We start from the raw sequence: 22164 nt of genomic DNA on the forward strand, positions 1-22164 counted from the left end.
GCCAGAGAGATAGATTCACACCAGCTCGGCCGCCTACTTGCTTTGTGACTTTGCCAAGTGATTTAACTTCAGTTCCCTTAAGTGGGGAGAAAAAAAGGTGGAGGGAGTAGCAGTGCCTCCTTTGAAGCTGATGTGTCAGGCATTTAGTAGATTTGCTTGGCACACAGTAAGCCTCCAGCTCTTGTGAGTAATAGTGGTATTAATAATACCTGACTTCTGAGAGTCTCCCCTCTGTCTGCCTTGATCTTCTCAACATTGTCAGCATGGCTGTTTTGCTCAGTCTGATTCTTCTGGTCCAATTAATGTATTTTTAACTTTGACTTTGTTTCCCAGCTTCCAGACTTTAACCACCTCTAGACCACTGAGGCCAAGGAGCCCACCCCCCAAAACCCTGCATAGGCCCCCCACCCCTCGGGCCACTCTTGAGCCCCAGCCTTGGCTCAGTGGCACAGACCAGAGTCTGTTAGCCTCTCCACCTGCCTCCCTAACTCTAGTCCCCCAAAGCATCCAGAGCTCTGTGGGATGTTCCTCGGGGCCAGCTGATGGGGTGGGCAAGAGAGGAAGAGGGCAACGATTCCCCTTCCCCAGGCTGGAATCAATGAACCTTGAGCAGCTCTGGTCCAAGGAGAAGGGTAAGGATGCTCCCTGACACCAGAGGGTGGGTGGCGCCCCTGCAAGCCTGCAGAGACTTGTGCCCAGGAGTCCTGCTCTGGTTCATTCATTCACTCAGATGGTAAATATCTAGGGACTTCCTGTTCATCTCGGGGAAGATTTGGCAATTGTGTCATTACCCATATCTCCTTGATCTTGAAGAATTTTTCCCCTTTAATAGTCCTCAAATTAGATGGAAATCTAGAAATCACAATAACTGCTGTCCAGGCCAACAGACAGGAAGACTTCTGAGTTCTGGCCTCAGCCCCCATCCGTGTTAGGTGCAGATGACAGACTGGGGTGGCGGAGTGTCTGTCTCCTCCTCCGGGCTGCCCAGGGCTCCCAGCCAATCTTCCTCTTATTGCCTTCATCATACATATGTGCCACCATCAGATTCAGCCCCCAGAAAACTAGCCGTATCTGTATAAATAACAGTTAAAGCTGCATATATTCTGGGGTAAAAGAGTCAATGAGACTGCCGAGCACGCAGGGCCAGATGGTGTCAGCTCACTGAGATGAAGTAAATGGGAGGACCTCAATATGTCCACCCCCAGGATCAACAGAAGATTCCATACTAGGAATCCTACTTGAATAACAAAAAAAAAGAAGCAAACCACACCTCCTCCCAGTCAGGAACAAGAAAGAAGAGGGAAAATGCAAAGAAAGAAAGAGATTGGATATTCACACTCTGAAAGGCCTTTCGTCATCACAAAGCTCCCAGATTCTGGGCTCCACTGGGAACTGTAGGGGAGGCCTGGCTTGGGGCTGAGATCCAGGCCATGTGAAGGCAGTTATGATGTCTCCTTCCACCACCAAGGCTCAGGTTAGAAGCCTGACAACTGGCAAGTCAGAGACACCCATCGGGGCTCAAGAACTGCAGTGGCTCCCCAGCTGCAGGCGGTGCGGGAACCTCAGTCAGGATGATGTCAGACCCTGGAGTGGAGTGTGAATGAAGGGAAGCTACCGTAAGTCCCCAGTGTTCCTGGACCTCGGGGAGAACAATTTGTGTGGGATCTTGTGTTCTGGAACAGTGCTGTTCCCTGTCCTTGGGGAGTACCCATGACATTTCTCTTCTGAAACCAGAGCTTCTTCCTCCGTGGCCCTGCAAACCCTACTGGCCATCAGCACAAGGACTGAGGTCTTTGGTCAGAGAGCATAGGAGCTTATTCATGAGGCTGTTTGTTTCATTCTGTCAGTTTTATAGATGAAGAAATTGAGGATGAAAGGGCTGGTATTGGAGAAGGAGCCCCACAAGTCATCCCAGAAGAGCATGAGAGGGTAGTCTCTCACCAGGCTAGTAGCTTCCAAAGGAGGTATTTTAAAAATTGAAAACCCTTCTCCCATGAAATTGTATGCAAAATTTGACAGTGTTGGTGTCCTTGGTCCTCTGTGTTAACCACAAAGTCTGACTCAATGTTGAGAAGAAAGTTCAATTCAGTTCAGTTGCTCAGTCATGTCCAACACTTTGCAACCCCATGGACTGCAGCACATCAGGCTTCCCTGTCCATCACCAGCTCCTGGAGCTGTCTCAAACTCATGTGCATCGAGTTGGTGATGCCATCCAACCATCTCATCCTCTGTTGGCCCCTTCTCATCCTCTGTTGGCCCCTTCTCCTCCTGCCTTCAATCCTTTACAGCATCAGGGTCTTTTCCAATGAGTCAGTTCTTCTCATCAAGTGGCCAAAGTCTTGGAGCTTCAGCATCAGCATCAGTCCTTCCAATGAATATTCAAGGTTGATTTCCTTTAGGATTGACTGGTTTGATCTCCTGCTGTCAAAGAGACTCTCAAGAGTCTTTTTATTTTTTTTTTAATTTAAATTGATTTATTTTAATTGGAGGCTAATTACTTTACAATATTGTATTGGTTTTGCAATGCATCAACATGAATCAAGAGTCTTTTTCAACACCACAGTTCAAAAGCATCAATTCTGCAGCACTCAGCTTTCCTTGATAGCTCAGTTGGTAAAGAACCCACCTGCAACGCAGGAGACCCCAGTTTGATTTCCTGTGTTGGGAAGATCCTCTGGAGAAGGGATAGGCTACCCACTCCAGTATTCTTGGGCTTCCCTTGTAGCTCAGCTGGTAAAGCATCTTCCTGCAATGCGGGAGACCTGGGTTCAATCCTTGGGTTGGGAAGATCCCCTGGAGAAGGGAAAGGCTATCCACTCCAGTATTCTGGCCTGGAGAATTCCAAGAGGGGTCGCAAAGAGTTGGACATGACTGATTGACTTTCACAGCTTTCTTTATGATCCAACTCTCACATCCATACATGACTACTGGAAAAACCATAGCTGGGATGGAGGGTACTCAGGTACCCACATCACCTGCATAAAAGGAGGAAATACCTCTTACCCTTTGAGGATGCTTGGGTCCCAGCCAGTCAACATTCTCCCTAAATGAGCTGTGTCTGTAATTACAGTTTTCATTCATGAAGCACCTACTCTGTGCCAGGCACTAAAGAGATTGCTTTGCAAAGCTTTCTCATTTATTTCTAAAAGCAACATGTAAGATAGGTTTTATTATTATTCCCATCCTTGTTGGAAACTGAAAACCTGAGAAGCCTAGCTGTTTGCCCAAGGCTGTGTGGTGCGTCAGGAAGCGCTCTCCAGAGCTACACACAGGTCAGTGTCAGCCGCACCCGCTGCCTCCCCATGTCGCCTCCAGTCGCCACTTGCCTGCCCAGCTCAATTCATCTTACATTATGTTGCCACTCCTCTTCCTCTTTTTTCTCCCCAAATGCATCATGCTCATGATATGCAACCCTGTGAAGCATCTCATCACTTCTGATTGCAGAATAGATACACATTAATTATTTTTTATATAAGCCCAGTGACCCAGTGTTAGTCACTCAGTCATGCCGAACTCTTTGCAACCCATGGACTGCAGCCTGCCAGACTCCTCTGTCCATGGGATTTTCCAGGTAAGGATACTAGAGTGGGTTGCCATTTCCTTCTCCAGGGGCTGTTGCTGACCCAGGGATCAAACCCAGGTCTCCTGCACTACAGGCAGATTCTTTACCAACTGAGCTACCAGGGAAGCTCCCTTTTATATGAGAAAACATACAAAATAAAAATAAAAGGGAATACCCATAACCTTATCATCATACTTTTAACATTTTGATGGTCTCCACCCAACAATATCTTTTTTAAATTTTAACTAAGATTCTACCTGTAGTAGCAGAATTCCAAAATAAGAAGAAAAAAAAAAACACATGTCCACTTTCCCTCTTCCTCTGTCCACTATCTGTCTGCTTCATGGGATGCCATGCCCGAATTGTGCACCCACCACCACCCATCTCCTATGGCCTCTCCCACTGCCTGGGGAGCCGGGCCCATGGGCAGTGCTGACTGTCAGAAGGAGGGCACTCAGCACCAAGCCAGAAGCCCCAGGACACTTGTCCCAATGCTTCTTCATCCAATCCCTTTGCATTCCTTTGGCTATCATATCAGGCCTGTCTCCCTGGTCTCTTGAAGAGCCTTCCCCATCTCATCCCCTCTGCTGCAGATGCAGCACATGGAAGTTCACACTCTGTTGTTCACTCCCTCTCAGGAGGTGAATTGTAACTGCAAATTGAGGATGAAGAGGAGTCAAGCATTGAAAGAACTGGGAGAAGGGAGCTCTGGGCAAAGAGAACAGCAAGTCTCAAGGCCCAGAGGTGGGAAGGTGTTTTCTTCCAGGGTGAAGACAGCCAGTGTTGGTGGAGTGTAAGGAGCCGGGGAGGCAGTGGAGATGAGGCTGGAGAACTGAGAGGGGGAAAATAATGCACTGTGGATGTTAAGTGCAAGGGATACCATCGTAGGAGTTTTCAGAGAAGTGAGGCATGACCTGACTTACATTTCTTAAAAACCACGTCTGTGGCTTGTGGGGGTAGGGCAAGTTTAGAGCTGGGGCCCAGCATTGCAGCATCCCAGTGAGAGGAGAAATGATGAGGAACAGGATGGGGGCCACGCACATAGAGAGAAAAGGTGAATTCTGGTCTCCAACTCATCAGGAGGTATGGTCTGTCACCTCAGGCTGGCTGTGAGCCCTTTGAGGGTAGATACAGACCCTCATGTGCCAGGGCCTGGTCAGCTCTGTAGCGGCCATAGCTCATCATTCCCACCCCACAGGCGTATGTGAGGATGCTCCATGGGTAAAGCTACCCCGGCCTGTAGCTCACTCTCGCTCTGTGGGGGAAGGACTTTGCTCCAAGAAACTCAGAATGAGAGTCAGAGACAAACCATCCCCAGACATGACCCAGAAAACTGTCCACTGATCCAAGACCGCAGGGCTATCAAATAAGACAGCCCAGCAGAGGCCTCTGAGACAGGGGCTTTGAGATGGTAACTGACCTCCCAGTGGTGAAGGATAAGTACATACTAAAAGGTGTCTCCAGTGGTAGAGACACCCAGTCTAAACAGAACATGAGGGTGACTTATCAAAGAAGCCTTTCACTCAGACGTGGAGTCTTGCCCAACACTGATGACTCTAAAAACACTGGAAATTGTCCTTTCTGCTGTGGGGGGAAAAATGCCTCCCTGTGTGCCAGAAAGAAAAGGATGTGGTCAGGAAGGAAGGGGGAGGTGGGAGGGTGGTATTTACAGGCTTCTCAAGAGTCTGACATAAACAGAGCAGAATGAGGAAAAACCTAATTTTAAAACTTACTCTGTAATCATGGTGCAGACCATCTGAGAAGCAGTATATGTGCCAGCACCCGGGCTGGGACTGGTGCCTGAGTGAGCCGCGGGCCCATGGACTTCATGATTCCCTGGGTGACACAGGGTGCTGGCTTCACCCCACCCCCACCTCAGCCCTCTCCCAGTGCGGAGCCCTGTCCCCACCAACTCTTTCCAAAGAGGCGTGTCTCCGTCCTCTCCCTCTCAGCCTCCCCACCTGCCTTGGATTGCTGTTTCAGAGCCTTTTCTGCAGTGGGCCGTGGGGAGGAAAGATTCTGGGCGCTGCGCGTGCCAGAAGTGATACAGAGCAGGCTTCCTGGGACGTGGGCACAGGGCTCTTAGCACAGTCAGGAGAAAAGAAGCTGAGTTCTCAGAAACCCTGGTGTGCTCTTTAAACTTCCCACATTCCTGACTGGTAACTCCATAGGTTCAGACCATGACATAAAGAGACAAGGTAGGGGCCTCTTTTCCACCTTCTAAATGCAGTAAAGTTTACACAGCGGTCAGACTTCCTTTAAGAGCAGGCTTGTGATGGTGGTTAGGCCAGAGACTCTCAGAACAGGGCCTGTGACATGACCACGACTGAGGCTCAGCGGCGGAACTTGTCCTCTGCCATGCCTACACTAACCCTTTAGTTGCTGGACAGAACCAAAGCCCAAGGAAGAACCTGGGTAGCCTGGGAGGGTGCTCTTCGGGAGAGGGGAGTCAGTTTAGAACCATCCAGGATCTCAGAGCCTTCCCTGGCAGCTATACAGGCATGAAACCATCATCTCGTGTGTGGTTCTCTGATTCCCATTCCAGTCTCCATCAGAGGATGTTAGTATCAACCGTGCCCTGCACACCTGCCCACTCCCTGCCTTGAAGAATGCTGCTGCCCCTGCCCACATCCACTTGGTGACCACAGGGCTTCCATGAGAGCAAAGCAAGGGTCCTTCAGAGGGGTTGCTCTGGCCCTCATGGACACTGGGAAAACTAGCTGGGTCTGGGTAGAGGCCTGTACTTAAACCCAGGGACTGGTTATTTAAATGAAATGCTTCACATAAGCTTGTCTGATTGAGATTTGCGTCTTTATTCTAGAAATGGGATTCAGAAAGCGTGAAGGTTGCAGTAATCGATGTGTTCATTATCAGCTCCATTGGCGAGTCCATTAGCTGTGAGCTTCAGGTCAATGGCTGATTGTCTAAAACAAAAACACTGTGTTTATCACAATGAGGAGAAGGGTTGTTGGAGAAGGAGGGGAATGAGATGATAAGGATTAATATTGACCTAGTGTGTTACAGTTTACAAAGCAGTTGTTCACACATCACGTCACTTCATCTGATCCTTGGAATAGCCCTGAGATTAAGGAGGTGGGCTTATTTTTCTTCCCATTTTACACATGAGCAGCCTGAGGCTGACTTGCTAAGGTCAGCCAGCAGCCACCTTGGGACTGACATCCAAGACTCCTGAGGGCAGTCTTGGTGCTTCCTCCATCCATCACACCAAAGACTTCAAGGAAGGAAAGGTGAGATATAAAACTCAGAGGAGCTGTTCCCACAAGTGTGATGCAGTAGAAAAGGCAAGAGTTTGAGGTCAAGGAGATTCGGCTTTAAATCCTGGCACCGCCCCTTTCCCATCTGTATGACTTTGCGTAGTTCTCTTTTCCTTATCCATGCTCAGTCGCTAAGTCATGCCCAGCACTTTTGTGGCCACGTGGACTGTAACCCACCACGCTCCTCTGTCCAGGGGATTTTCCAGGCAAGACTACTGGAGTGGGTTGCTATTTCCTCCCCCTTTCCTCATGTAAGAACACCACATAATAGTCCCTGCCTCTTACAGTTGCTGCCAAGTGCTTGCGCATGCAAGGGTCCTGTGGTTGTTTGTTTCCTTTCTCTCTAACCCTGTCCCATCTCTGTTCCTTGCGCTGTGCTCAGTCACTTCAGTCATGTCTGACTCTGCGACCCTATGGACTGTAGCCCACCAGGTTCCTCTGTCCGTGGGATTCTCTAGGCAAGAACACTGGAGTGGGTTGCCATTCCCTTCTCCAAGGGATAAGTAAGTTATATAATATGTTGTTGTGGTTGTTCAGTTGCTAAGTCATGTCCGGCTCTTTGAAATCCCATTGACTGCACCATGCCAAGCTTCCCTGTCCTTTCCTATCTCCTGGAGTTTACTCAAACTCATGTCCATTGAGTCAGTGATGCCATCCAGCCATCTCATCCTCTTTTGCCCCCTTCTTCTCTTGCTTTCAGTCTTTCCCAGCATCAGGGTCTTTTCCAATGAGTCAGCTCTTCACATCAGGTAGCCCAAGTATTGGAGCTTCACCTTCAGCATCAGTCCTTCCGGTGAATACTCTGGGTTGGTTTCCTTTAGGGTTAACTGGTTTGATATCCTTGCAGTCCAAGGGATTCTTAAGAGTCTTCTCCAGCACTACCCTTTGAGAGCATCAATTCCTCAGCGCTCAGTCTTCTTTCTAACTCTCACATCCATACATGACTACTGGAAAAACCATAGCTTTGACTACATGGACCTTTATCAGAAAAGTGATGTCTCTCCTTCTTAATGTCTAGGTTTGTCATAGCTTTTCTTCCAAGGTGCAAGCATCTTTTAATTTCATGGTTGCAGTCACCATCCAGTGATTTTGGAGCCCAAGAAAATAAAGTCTGTCACTGTCCATCTTTTCCCCATCTACTTGCCATGAAGCAATGCAACTGGATGCCATGATATTAGTTTTTTTAATGTTGAGTTTTAAACCAGCCTTTTTACTCTCTTTTACCTTCATCAGGAGTCTCTTTAGTTCCTCTTTGCTTTCTGCCATTAGGGCAGTGTCATCTACATATGTGAGGTTATTGGTTATCTTGATTCCAGCTTCTGATTCATCGAGACTGGCATTTTGCATGATGTACCCTGTGTATAAGTTAAATAAACATATAAGTTAAATACATGTACTCTGCATATGTCTAATATTGTATATTAGACTGCTGTAGAGAAAAATGAAGCAAAGATGGGGGATGCGGAGGGCTGGGGCAAGAAGTTTTGATTTTAAATATGGTGATCAGGAAAGATTGCACTGAGATTCAGGAAATCAGGAAAGATTGCCAGGAATGATGGGGGCAAAGGGGAAAGCCTTCAAGATAATTAAAATCCAGGCCTTATAAAGACCTGGAGATATCCATGGAAATGCAGAAGAAAGCTTCCTGGAGGAGACAGTACATGCAATGATCCTCAAATATCAGGTAGTTACACACAGTAAACTTTAGGAGAGGAAAGAGCAGTACAGGCAGAGGGCACAGCATGAGCCAAGGGCCAGAGGCGAGAAACAGCATGGTTTATGGGGACAGGAAGGCCAGGCCACAGAGGCCCACAAATGTCCTATTAAGGAACTTAAATTTTTCCTGTAGGTTGTGCCAGTGATGTCCATGTAAAGGAGACTATGAAGGGTTTTAGGCAGAGAAAAGACATAATCATATCTGCATATTTGAACATCAGTGCAGCCTGGAAGATGACTTTAAGAGGAATCAGAGTTGGATGCAGAGAGACCAGTTGTGGACCATTATAGTAGACCAGGTAAGAGATGCTGAGGGCTTGGTTTAAACGAGGGCAGTGAGAGTTTGATGGAGAAAGGGAGATAAAGTCAAGCATCACCTATGGGAAAAAATTCACAATATGCAGTAACACAGTGGCTGTGGCAGTCTAGGGCAGGGCAGAGGAAGAGCCAAAAATGATCACACTTCTGGCCTGGGAGATGGGATGAGCAGTGGGCCAATGCCTGCAGCAGAGACAGGGTGAAAGGACCAAGTTTATGCTGAAGGTCGCTCAGTCATGTCCAACTCTTTGTGACCCCCATCGACTTTACTGTCCGTGGAATTCTCCAGGCTGGAATACTGGAGTGGGTAGCCATTCCCTTCTCCAGGCAATCTTCCCAACCCAGGCATTGAACCCAGGTCCCCCACATTGCAGGTGGATTCTTTGCCAGCTGAGCCACAAGGGAAGCCCAAGAATCCTGGAGTGGGTAGCCTAGCCCTTCTCCAACAGATCTTCCCAACCCAAGAATTGAACAGCGGTCTCCTGCATTGCAGGCAGATATTTTACCAACTGAGCTATCAGGGAAGCCCAAGTTTATGGTGGATGTGGTGATTTAGTTTAGGTCATGTGGAATTTGAAGTGATTCTGGCATCTCATTTGAAGTAGTTGTAATAGTTATAGAATGATTCCAGTGGTGCTATTCTTGGAACTTATCAGGGATCTCTTTGCAAACTATTACAAAAGCTGCATTAACCAGTTGTGCATTTTATAGGCATAACTCTTTTTGTAAAAATCCACTACCTTGGAATCCACATTAATAACTATTTTTCATAAAAGAAAGATGATATGATACTTTTCAAAAAGAAACCTACTCTCAATCACCAGGCTTAAGTCAATGAGTTTTGGCTGCTTCCAAAATCAAACACTTCCTTAACCATTGTAGTAGTCCTGGGGCACCTGGGGCTGTGAAAGAGACCGTACCTCAGACCTGAGGGATTTCCAATAGACCAGTGGACAGTCACAGCAATGGGTGGAATGAACAAATGTGTAGCCTCCCAAGGTCACCACATTCACTGGCTACACTTTCCAGATGCATTTGTTTTGATGTGATGATTGTTGTTCAGTTGCTAAGTCATGTCTCTTTGTGACCTCATGGACTGCAGCACCCCGGACTTCCCTGTCTTTCACTGTCTCCTGGAATTTGCTCAAGTTCATGACCATTGTGATGATTAAGAAGCCTGTTTCATTTCTCTGTTCCAGAGAATCTTCTAAGACAAGCGTATCATCTTTCTCTTTCAAGATAGGCACAAGAGTGCAACTTTATTTTATTATCTCTGTTTTCAGAAAATCTGGGACCAAACTAAGCTTTGGGCCCAAGTCTCTGCTCACATAATTTTGTGTAGGAAAATAGAGGCAAAGTATGAACTGTAAATACTTTATAGAAAAAAATAATTAAATGGCAAGATATTCAGCCCAGAAAAGGACAGCATTATAACAAGCCAAATTCCCTAAACAACATTCTACAGCTGGCCCAGTGTTTAGGACAGGAGAGCAAGTACGGTTTTACACTATTGAGAATACTTGTCCTCCAGTCCCACAGAGGAAACCACAGGCCAGCGGAGCCTGGTCACTGTAACCAGTGAAGAAGTAGGTTGGAGCAACACAGAAAATGAGTGCCTTGTGACTGAATAATTGTAGCAATCCTTTGACTTGGGACACAAAGCTACCTCCAGTGTGGTGGTTTCATCAACCCAGCAAGCAGTTCGGTCTCACTTGACCTGACCCTTGTATGATTATATCCCACTCAAACAACACTTATTCCCCTTTGTACAGTAATAAGCAGCTATAGAATTATCTGGCAGCTACTCCTTGGTCCAGCTACAACTAGCACAGGTAACAAAATTGTAACAAAATCTCCCAACTTTCTGCATCAAGTCAATTCCTCTTACTTAGTTTCTGCTAACCATTATACACTGCAGTTATTGCCAGCAGTTATTAAGGGCATGGAGGCAAGATAAAGGGTTCTTGAAGCTGTGAGCTCACCTCCTCTCCAGGCAATCCAGCCTTCCCTTCCCTTCAGGCTGGGTCTGACTAGCATAGGGAACGCTGGGGTGGGGGGTGGGGTGGGGGCAGTGGCAGCAGGAGGCAGCAGTTAGTGTCCTTGTGTGAAGGATTCTGAGACAGTTCAGTATTAACCTGGCAACGTAGCTCCCTTTCAGGTGATTGGTATAAAGTCCTGCAGGATCTCTGTCACTCGTAAGAGGAAGAACATTGTATAGAACAAGACTACTTCTTTGCTGATGAGTGGCGCAGTCTCCTTTCTTTCCTTAATTATTAAATTCTTACACAATATTACTGAGTTATTCTTGGTCCCAGGAAAGGACATATGGAGGTTGCATAGCCAGACTCTGCTGACTCAATATCTGCCCCCAGTAGGGTCCAGTCCAGCTTGCCATGGCTGCTCTGGGAGCTGCTAGATCATTGGACAGCCTGAATCCCCTCCACTCTGGCTTCTTCCAGCATCGTGTAAGGCCACTTCAGAAGGCATTGTTGCTTTGTGGTCAAAAGCATAGACTTTGGAGTCAGACGACTCCCAGCCCCACGCCTTACAGCTTGTAGAACTCTTGCATGCGCCTTAATATTTTTAAGTGTCCATCCTCTCAAGTATAAATGGAAATAAAAATATGTTTATCTTGTGGGATATTTTGAGCATTAACTGAGATAACATAAAAAAACTCAGCACAGTGGTTGGAATAGAGTAAGCACTCAATAAGTATCAGCTATGATGATGATGAAGAATATTCCATAGCATTGGAGGAGAAACATGGGCTAAGAATATGGGCATATCTTCTCCTCCTTCCTTCTGTTCAAAGTTAGAAGCAGCCAGGAGGAGTAACAAAGTGCCCAGAATGGCGTGTTTGCTAAACTAAGCAATTAAACTTCCAGGCTGGACTTAAAGGTGATGGGAGAACAGCACAATAGACTATGTATGCCAATCTGTGGCACAACTTGCACACTGAGGTGGTTTCCCAAAGGTGACCCTTATCTCCTATTACAAGTTTCTATGTGCAGGTTTTCTAAATACTGGATTGGCCAATGACTAGAATTTAAACATTTTTCTTTGTTGAGTAGAAATTCTACTCTTGTGATTTCATATGAAATCAGTATAACCTTTAACCTTAGCTCTCTTTGCCCTCCTTTCCACCTGCAACTTCCTTACAAGTATGTCAAATTCCAACCACCATCTTTTCTTAACAAACAAACCTTACATAAGCTCACACTTCCTGAGAAAGTATTTTTATTCAGTTGAATACCTCTAGATAGTTCATTACAATTATACGGTTGCAGATAGTTGATGCCTTTGTGGATCTCACAAATGCTTCTTTGAGATTTTTGCTCTCTGTTGAACTACTTATGGCTTAACTTGATTTGTATTGGTGTTGCATTTTTGTTCTGTTTTGATTTGTTCTCATTTAATCCTGAAGCACCACAGCATAGACATTTTTTACCTGAATTCCCCCTCTAAACTTCCCATTTTGCCCAAGTTGACTGTTAGTAAGTGGTGGGCACCTCTCCAGCTTTTAAAAAATTCATTCAGCCTCTTCTTTTCTTGTGCATCTCTTCTGCTTTGCCAGGTCAAGCTGGGAACTGCCTGACTTGAGGGAAGGGAGAGTGAAAGCCATCAGTGACTCAGATGGGGTGAGCTACCCTTGGTACGGGAACACCACAGAAACTGTGACCCTGGTTGGCCCCACCAACAAGATCTCCAGGTTCTCCGTCAGCATGAATGACAATTTCTACCCCAGTGTGACATGGGCGGTGCCAGTGAGTGACAGCAATGTGCCACTGCTCACACGGATCAAGAGGGACCAAAGTTTCACTACCTGGCTGGTGGCCATGAACACGACCACGAAAGAGAAGATCATTCTGCAGACCATCAAGTGGAGGATGAGGGTGGACATTGAGGTGGACCCTCTTCAACTTTTGGGGCAACGGGCCCGCCTGGTGGGCAGGACTCAGCAGGAGCAGCCCCGGATCCTGAGCCGGATGGAGCCCATACCTCCCAACGCACTAGTGAAGCCCAATGCCAACGATGCCCAGGTCCTCATGTGGAGGCCTAAGCGGGGGCCACCTCTAGTTGTGATCCCTCCTAAGTAGAAGCAGACTGGCCTGACTGTGTGTGGAGCATATGCCACTGAGACACGCAGTGAGGTTGCCAGGGGTGGCAGGAGCCAAACTGAGTTTCTGAGCCAAAGCAGACCTCGTGGTTTGCCAGCCTTTGCAGCCACTTGTGAAGAGTAGAGCTGCTCCTTGGTTGGTAGAACCATAGTCCTTAGGAAAAATCCCTTCCTTTTAGGAATAAAGAAAATCGCTGCTCTGAAAGACTTGCTGTGATTACCATGCAAGTAGCCATATTTTGGAGCTGACCAGGATGATTCTTTTATCTGAACTATTGACCATTTCTTTCCTGTGAAAGCAGGGGATGGAAACAAAATTAAACAGTGCCTGTGGCAAATGCTGCTTCCCAACCAATTAGAAGTGAGAGTGAAAACATCCACATCAGGTGTTTGTAAGACATATGTCCCATTGTCTAACTGGAGCGTGCTGGGGAATGGGGCGGAATGAAAGTGAATGGGCAATGGAAGGAGGAGGGGATAACTTTGTTACTGCAAAGTAATACCTATGCATGTATTAGTTAATCATCAGATCATCAACACACTCACTGAAATGAAAGAAACGCTAAGAAAACAATATGTTGCTTCTGTTCCGAGGGAGAGCCTCCTAGGAACTGTCCAGGGTGCTGACGGTGGTTCTAGTTGACGATGATGACAGCATTTCCATCTACCCACATCTTTCCAAAAACTGTTTATTCAAAGTATCCTCAATCACAGTATTTGGATAGATAGTTTCTGAGTTCTGCAATAGCTGTGATATTTGGGGCCTTCACCATGTTTTTACTGAAACCCAAATTGTGATTTTGTTTACAGCTGCTGCTTCTCTTCCTATTACCGGCCCTAATTTACAAAAAGATAATTGTTTATAAGGCTTGAACCCATGTAGAGTTTCGAGACCATTCCAACGAGTAAGAATAGTATTTTGCTGTTACACATTCACACATGCAAACACACATGCCAGCATGATTGCTGGCAGGACCTGCTAGCTGTATCTGCTTGTGTGCTTATAGCCTTTCTGCATACACAGTACATATGCTGTGTATCTGTATATGTTTATTTTAGCTCAGTTTCACAGAAGCTCAACTTTAACTGCTTGAGCATTTGTGAGAAAGTGCTTCATAATGCTTAACTTTAGACTCTTAATGAAAATCTGAGCTACTCACAGCAAACAAACCTGTATTGATGAGATCCAACCAATAAGGATGAAAGGCCATATTTCCTCTAGTCAGGACAATATAAGTTTTTAAAGGTATCCAATCTTTGCCATAAGGATCACCACAAAAAGAACTTTTAAATCATTACAAAAGAGCTTTTCCTTTTATTCTTGATAGTGCTAATTTTGATAGATAGATAGATAGATCCTTGTTCAAAACCCTCCATGCAAAATAATTCTGAAACTCCCACAATACCGTTGTGGATTTTATGAGTGGATATTGCCAGCCTAATTTCAGAGCCGAGAGAGTTAATGTTCATGCAATTATTATAATCCCATGGTTGGCTCCACTGATCTATCTTTTATCTGAGTTTGAAGATGGAGAATAAAAAGCAGGAAGACTTGTTTATTACTTTTATCAAAAATGGAGTTTGGTCTTATTTACTTCAGGTTATTTCAGGTTACTTCAGGTCACAGGAGTAGGTGCTTATTTACATGAGAAGTCTAGCAGATCCACTCCAAATTTTAACCTCATATCCTAACCACCAACTACTCTCTTATAGATTAGTTATTGATGGCAGGCTGAGCTATTTATAACACCACATTCATGACACAGCAGTGACTCACAGAAGACCTGGAGACATTCCATTTAGAAACAGTTCAACTGTTACATTTGGATTTCCCTGTCCTTTCCTATCTCTCCTTATTTTATGGGAGATGTAGTCTCAGAGAGCTCCATGGTTGAAATACAAAGCTGCTTAATTTTCCATGTTGACATCAGAAATAGGAATCTCTCCCTGTGATTGAATTAGATGTTACCCTTATGGAATTCTGGAGTGTGGATACTGATCCTGAAATCTAATCCTTATGGCCCTACTTTAAGAAAACCTGATATTTAAAAATCTAAAATTGTAACAAACAGAAGGTTAAAGAGGAAAGGTTTTTTTACATTACAAAATGCTACACATGATTTCTGCCCATGAAAATATGATATGACTTACACAATTATGTTTACATATAGCATAACTTTTTCAAGGGCATATCTGTATTTATAAATGCTACATACTTGGTTAGACATTTTTTCCCACTGAAAACTCACATTTTCTAGAGTTTTAAAAGAAATTGCCCTGGGCAAGTTTTCTGGAAAATTAGGTAATAACAAAAATGAGAGAAATAGGAAGGTACTTATAAAAGTTAAAGGTACTGTGCAAATATACATTATGACTACTGTCAGTGATAGTGCTGTGAACTCTTAGTTGGGTGTCTCAGTTCTGAAGTCAGCCTGGCAGAATGTTCTGTTGCTCTGCAGCCTATTATTTTGAAGTTAGAGTTGCTTTACAAGGAAATAGTGTCTTTTCTGTCATCCATAGGTCATTACCTTTCAGCTTCGTCAGATATTGCCAAATGAAAGGCTCTCCAACAAGAGTGAATTCATCTTGAAATCTCTGTTTGGGTCACCTCCATCCTCCCACCAGGCCTTTCTTTCCCTGACAGTCCTTGTGTCTGACACCAGATGCCATCAGTTTAAAGGGGTTCGTGTGGTGCCTCGATTAGGTTTTAGTTGGGTAGTCTTAGTACTATATTTGAATTCTAAACACACATACATGCCACAACAGTCTCTTAGTGGCACAGGAGTTTTTAATTGCTGTGTGGAAAAGAGCATTTTATTAAATGATAAATTCCTCATAGATTCCTTTGAGATTTTTTTTTCCATAATCTCAAGGAAATTGAGGTCTCATCTATTCAGGGTCACATCATTCTCAGGGTCATAATCAGCAGCAGAGCCGAGAGAAGACCTGGGTTCCCATATCTCGTATCAGCATTGTCACACTTACCTGAGACCCGTAGTTCTCCTCTTGGCTCCAGGCAAAACATTGTCACAGTCCTTGAGCCATTCACCTTCTTAGCACTAGAGACAATGAAATCCATCCTTTAAAAAACAGTTATGTGCAAGAAATGAATGTTCCTGATTCTCTTTTACCTATACCAACTGTTTTGAACTCTTAGTCTGGGTCTTTGCAGCATCTTACATTCCCAGCTTGTTGCTTTGGTCCACAGCACCCAAGAAGGTTGGAAGCTAGTTCTTTCTCTGTCTTCTTTTCCATGGGCCTTTTGGCAGCTCTTTTCTGGAGCTAGGAATATCTCATAGATCAAAATCATGTTCTCAGCAGTCATTCTGAGCAGTAAAATAAAACAACTGTGATTTATGGAGTAGTTTACAAAAGGCTTCCACGTGCATTTTTCCATCCCCAGACAGTCTTAGGAGTGTAACAGTAAATTGAGATCCACAGAGGTTAAGTGGATAGGCACACAAATGGAAAATATGGGGAGTTGGGATTCAAACTGAGCCACTTGGCTCCACATCTCTTGCCATGATGCTACACTGTGGCGCCTCCTGAGTTGTTCCCTGCCTGGAGAGCACAGAAGAGAAGGAAGGAGAAAGCAGGTCACTTTCACCTACACAGTCATGTAGTCCCTACCCGTCAACTAAGTGGGCATATTAAACTAAGAGAAGTAACACTGCTTTCTTATGCAGAAAACTGTGTAATCTACAAGGAGACTTGCCCAGAAAACATTCCTGCCAGGGGCTGCAGTGTGGGTGAGCTGGCTGTCACTCACCAGCTTGTAGCACAGTACTGGTGATCGGTGGAGTAGGAAACCTACTCTCCTGGTCTCAGAATCCCTGAAACACCAAGAGCACAAAAGGGGGAGGAAAGCAGGCATCCCACAGCTGAGGTCCCAGCTGAGCAAGGCCTTGCCACCCTCCACCCCTCAATGCAGCAGGAGCAGCCCATGGGGCGGAGGCATTGGAAACAATGGCTTTCCAAGCTCCAGTTGGCACATTGACTATTCTTGTTAGAACTGAGGGCACAATTAAACATTGCCAGAGCCAGCTCCCAACTGAGTTGCAAAAAAAGATGTAAACACACACACACAGAGACCTGCTACACTCACACATGCTTCAAGCTGAAAAGAAAATTAATCAAAACCCCAACGAATGCCTGAACTCTATAATTAAGCCTAAATGATCCTTAGATAGAAAGGGAGTGGAGTGAGCTAGCTCAGTGCCCAGAGATATTTTTACCCCAGAGTCTTATTGCCATAAATTTCTTTTGAGATCTTGAGTACGTCTGGTTCCAGTTTCTTAGTTAGGACATCTGCCTTTGGAAGGCCTTCAGAAGAGTTGCCAGCTCAGTGAGTAGAGGACAGCCAAGGTTGTTTGGCCATTTTTAAACACTCATAAGAATGCTTTTGGAGAAATGGAGTCCTTCTGCTTACCTTGGTTAGCCATGCTCCCTCCCATGATGGATCCCATTACTAATTAACCTCATTCCTCCTAACAATTCCTTTGAGGTCTACAGCACTTTACAGCTTAAAAAGGGTGCTTTCTTCCCTTTACATAGAGTATAAAACGTCTCTATTCAAGATAGAAATTCTTAGTATTGGTCTAATCCTTCTAACAACAATAATTCCCATTTGATTAGTTTGTTGCAGTTTGCATAGCACAGACACAAATGCTTTTTGACTTGATTCTCAATAACCTTGTAAGGTCTAATTTATATCCCCATTTTACAGATGAGAGACTTGAAGGTCAAGTGACCTGTCCAAGGTCACACTACTACCAATGGTGCTCTTAAGATTTGAATTTCAGTCTTCTGGCTCCTCTCCTTTCCTCCACTCTCATGGAGCATTTTCTCCACTGCTGTTCCTCAGGCAGGGTGACTCCCTTGCAGGGGAAGTCTGTGCACAGCCGCCCTAATTGATCTCTGGATGCACTTTGACCAGGCAGAGTAAGCTCTCCTGAGGGATCTGGGTTCAGTGGTCTTAGGATCTGTGTCTTCAGTGACTTCTCTCTTCTTCCATGTTGGAAAGAGGCCTACTTGGGTGCTCTGAAGTCAGAGGCCAGAGCCCAGGACCTCCGAACGATCTGAATCTTCTAAACCCAGATGATGAAGTAGACCGTCAACAAATCACGTCATTCATCTCAGCCTGTTTCGTCCTTTGTTAACTGAGCCACTAGCACAGCACAGCCAACATTGTAGTCAGGAAGACACAGCGATGTGATGTCTGGAAACACTCAAAAATGTCTGAAGTGCTGCCTGATGTAAGGTCTTGTCGTGTCAGTAGAATCATGGGGCCCAGGAAGAGTTGCAGGCCTTCAAGCCCCATCAGATTGGAAGCCCAAGACCATCTCAGGGAAGCCCACTGTCCCTGCCAGGGGAGGCCCGGCTTTGTGGGGAATAGTGGGGATCAGACACCTTGTTGGTGAGGCCTGGACCCTGGCAGTCAAGGAAAGAAAGCAGATCTCTACATAGCCCTGTAGAAAGCAGCTCTGGGAAGAATTTATAGCTGGAATTCCAAGAGATCTTTCAGAAAGGAAAAGAGGCTGATCAGATCTGGGCCAGACTTGAAATCCCAAAATGATTTGCCCATTTAAACCTCCTGGAGAAGCCAGCCAGGGACAGCTACATTTTTCCTATCATGGGCTCAGGCAAGAAATACAGAGGGGGAAATTATTCTTATTATTATATGTATACATATCTTTATGTGGGTCTCCACTGGCCTGTCTGTCTCTACACAGTTCCCATCTCTGCAAGATGCACCAGATTTGGCTGGGACTTCAAGTTTGTAGGTAACGTTACAGATTTGGTCACATGGGTGCACATAAAAGGAGGAAATACTTCTTCCTACACTGCCCCCCACCCCCAAGCTGTCTCACCACACTGGAAATATAATTGGCTATGGCCCCTCTCTCTGCCTGCCCTGCCTGCTAAGGCCCTATTTCACATGCCCCACCCTGGACCAGCCACAGAGCTTGCTGCAGGGCTGCTTCCCAAGGCCCCCTGCTCCCACATCCCAATCTGTGCCTCACTCCCAGGTTGGCCACACCACAGAATTTCTGGGAAGAAAGGCAATTTTGCCCAGCTGGAGAGTGATCCCAAAGAGAACCTACTATCTTTTCTCACCAAAACAAACATGAAGTCAGGCCTTTGGGCAGCAGGTCACATGGTCATGCAAAGGAGGCTCTTCTCTGCCTCTGGCTCCTATCTGTCCTTCACTAACCCAGAAAATGTGGCCTGACCCTTAAAACAGCTGAATACTGGGTCAGAAATGCCCAAGAGAATGGAAAATAGACGTTCAAGTTAGAGGAGAAAGGAGAAAGCCAAGACGCAGAGCAGCAGCCTAGCTGCATGCAGACCTCCCTGGGGATTGTGAGGGGCTCTGAGATTGCACGTGAAGCATCTGAAAAGAGAGATGGCTAGGCATGGGGCTGGGCTCAGACGGCTGAGACCCCACATCACAGGGAGCCAGGAGGAGACAGGAGAGAGGACGGAATGCTTTGCTTCAGGCCAGACACAAACCAGCCAAGGTGCCTGCCCTGGAAAATCAAAGGCACTCACTCCTGTTTGCAAACACTAATTCTGCATCTGCTGAGAGGGAGGCCCCTTCAGTGTCTGCCCTGGGCATCCGGATTGCCTCACCCCAGGCCCAGCCCTGTTTCCATGCCATCTTCTATGCATTGTTCTCTTCACAAGAAGAGCAGATATGGGGAGGTATTGTGAGGTCCCTCTGGAGACTCACTCTTAAAACAAGTGTTTATAAGAGGTGTTCACTCTTGTAGGCTAAACAGAGTCTGCAGGTAGGCAATGCTCACAGGAAACAGGAGCTACTCATTTTGCCTTTGGAGTCACACATCTCAGTGAACCCAGGGACCTTGGCAGGAGGTCCCTTGGTCTGTCTGGCCCAAGAGATCAGTGAGGATGGTTAAGGTGGCAAGGCAGCACTCTGTCAAGCTCTTTGAGCTCCTCTAAGGAAAGGCATTGGGGAAAACCTACAGCTGCATCAGTGCATACGTGGCTCTGGTGATGAGAGGAGCAGCTGGTCATCTCTCCATCTGCTCTCATCCCCTCACCCCCCACCCCTTCAAACCAATTAGAATATTCCTCATAGATGTGATCCAATGAAATATTAATTGGAAAAATAACAGGAAAGATAATACATGCATTTCAGGCTGAGAACAATTTCATTAAACTGGACTTTGAAAGCAAAACAGCCAATTAGATTATTTCCCACTTCATTCCCTTATATACCAGAAACTATACAAAGCTATTAATTAGGAAAGAAAGAAGGACTCTGTGTGTGCATATCCAATGAACAGGGACCAAGGCACTATCCCACCCACCTCTCCATGCACAGCGCTTATGCATACACAGTGTACGTACACACACACACACACACACACACACACACCAGGGACTAAAGACTCACTATCTCACCTGAAGAAACAACAAGAAAATACCACCTCTGAAAAGCCATTCGCAATAGCAAGGAGAAATGCTATCTTTGGGCGTGTCTATCATAAAGGAAATGGGCCATTTCTTATGAGAGGATAAGCAACACTAAACTCAGCTGGATTCCAAACTTTCTGCAGCCAGAAAATCTTGTCTTTTCCTCTTCAGTAGAGAAAGAGTCATTTCCCAAGCCTATTTCAAGTGCTCAGGAGGTCTTGTGGATGCGGAAACCTGAGAACCCCTAAGGCCTGATATTGAATTGACTTTATTAGGCAAAACTTCTCATACAGATCACCTGCACTTTTCCATCTGTAAAATGGGAAGAAAAGCTGTCCTCAGTGCCACAGTCACTCCCTTAAAGTTTTTAGGTTTGTGGGAGCACATTGACAGAGAACTCTAAGCTTCTTGTGCCTTGCCTTGGGGAAAATTGATAGATGGAACTCAACTATGTAGTTGAAAAAAAATTTTGTGCAAAAATTATGCTACTCTAAAGGCATCCTTATTGTATAACTACTATAATAGGAATATGATAATAAATATAATAGTCATATAAAGTGGTCATCACGATGATGTGACTTTTGCACACAGGTATCTCTCCACTGTGGTCCATGAGCAGTAGACAGATTCCAAGGTTGTCTCCAAGCCTCTGCACACCTGTATCCATGCAGTACCCCCACTCTTCCCCATCACACACCGTATGTGTCTCTCTGTGGCATGCATAACATCAAACGCTGGCAGAGCCCAGCACAAGCAGTCTCTCACTGCAGGAAGGGGAACTGGCATTCACTGACGCTAGAGCATGGCAGTTATTCCAGAGCACAAGATGAAGGGAGGGACAGTTTCTAGAATGGCTTCTAGGCTATTAAGTCCCCATTTGTATATATAGTGGGGTTGTCTGCAAACTTCAAACAGTTGGAACAAGTTTATTTCACCATCTCTATAAGAATTTGAGTTTTTTTTCTTTCTGAAACTGAAACCATGCCTAAAATCTGAATGCAACTGTGTCCATTTGGAATCACAAAAACTCATTGTGCCATTATAGTAGTACATTGCTATAACCCACCCCACATAATAACAATCCAATGATACGAAGCATAAACAAATGATCAGGAAAGCAAGAGGAAGATGTCCAAAGCTTGGATTTATCTCAAAACAACTCCGTTCATGCATTCAAAAATACCCTTTTTATTTAAAAATTCGGTTCACTTCTTTAGGACCACAATTTACCATATATGCAAGTACTCCCCAAAAACAGTCTTTTTGAAAGAAGAAAAATTGATCAACAACTCTAAGTTGAGTAATACAGATTCACATTCAAAATGTTTTAGCAGAGCTCGAATATATGCCCATTCGCAGGTATACTGGGAGAGCCATAGACAGAGTTCTGGTGAATCAGCAGTTCTTACAAATTCCCTTGTGCCTTTGGATGCTGAGAACCAAAGCCACAGAGGGTCTGGAATTCCCACCCATTTCTGTAGACCCTTTTGTGCCTTGCTAGTGGGTTACACTTATAGCCGATCTAGAATCTAATATTGTTTGTGCTTAACAGCCACATAAATACTATAGACTGTCTTGACAGAGCAATGCATATGTAAATAAGTACTCATAATTTTGCATAAAAGTCTCAGGGTCATTGTCCCCTTGCAATCTACTTATGAAGCCCAGATTATAAACATCTGCTTTTAAGGAATAACATTCTTTGGCCACTGTCTTAATGCCCATTTTATTTACAT

General features: G+C 45.3%; 1 protein-coding gene across 1 annotated transcript in view; it reads left to right on the forward strand.

The window, feature by feature from the left end:
• FAM78B (family with sequence similarity 78 member B) overlaps window positions 1–13054 on the forward strand; it is a 91919-nt gene extending 78865 nt beyond the window's left edge. Inside the window, exon 2 of the mRNA XM_052637828.1 lies at window positions 12446–13054. Coding sequence (XP_052493788.1) covers window positions 12446–12968 — 523 coding nt within the window. The 3' untranslated portion in view covers window positions 12969–13054. The remainder of the gene's footprint in view (window positions 1–12445) is intronic.
• Window positions 13055–22164: the final 9110 nt, after the last annotated feature.

This window comes from Budorcas taxicolor, chromosome 3, assembly GCF_023091745.1.
Source record: "Budorcas taxicolor isolate Tak-1 chromosome 3, Takin1.1, whole genome shotgun sequence".
Taxonomy (NCBI): Eukaryota; Metazoa; Chordata; class Mammalia; order Artiodactyla; family Bovidae; genus Budorcas; species Budorcas taxicolor.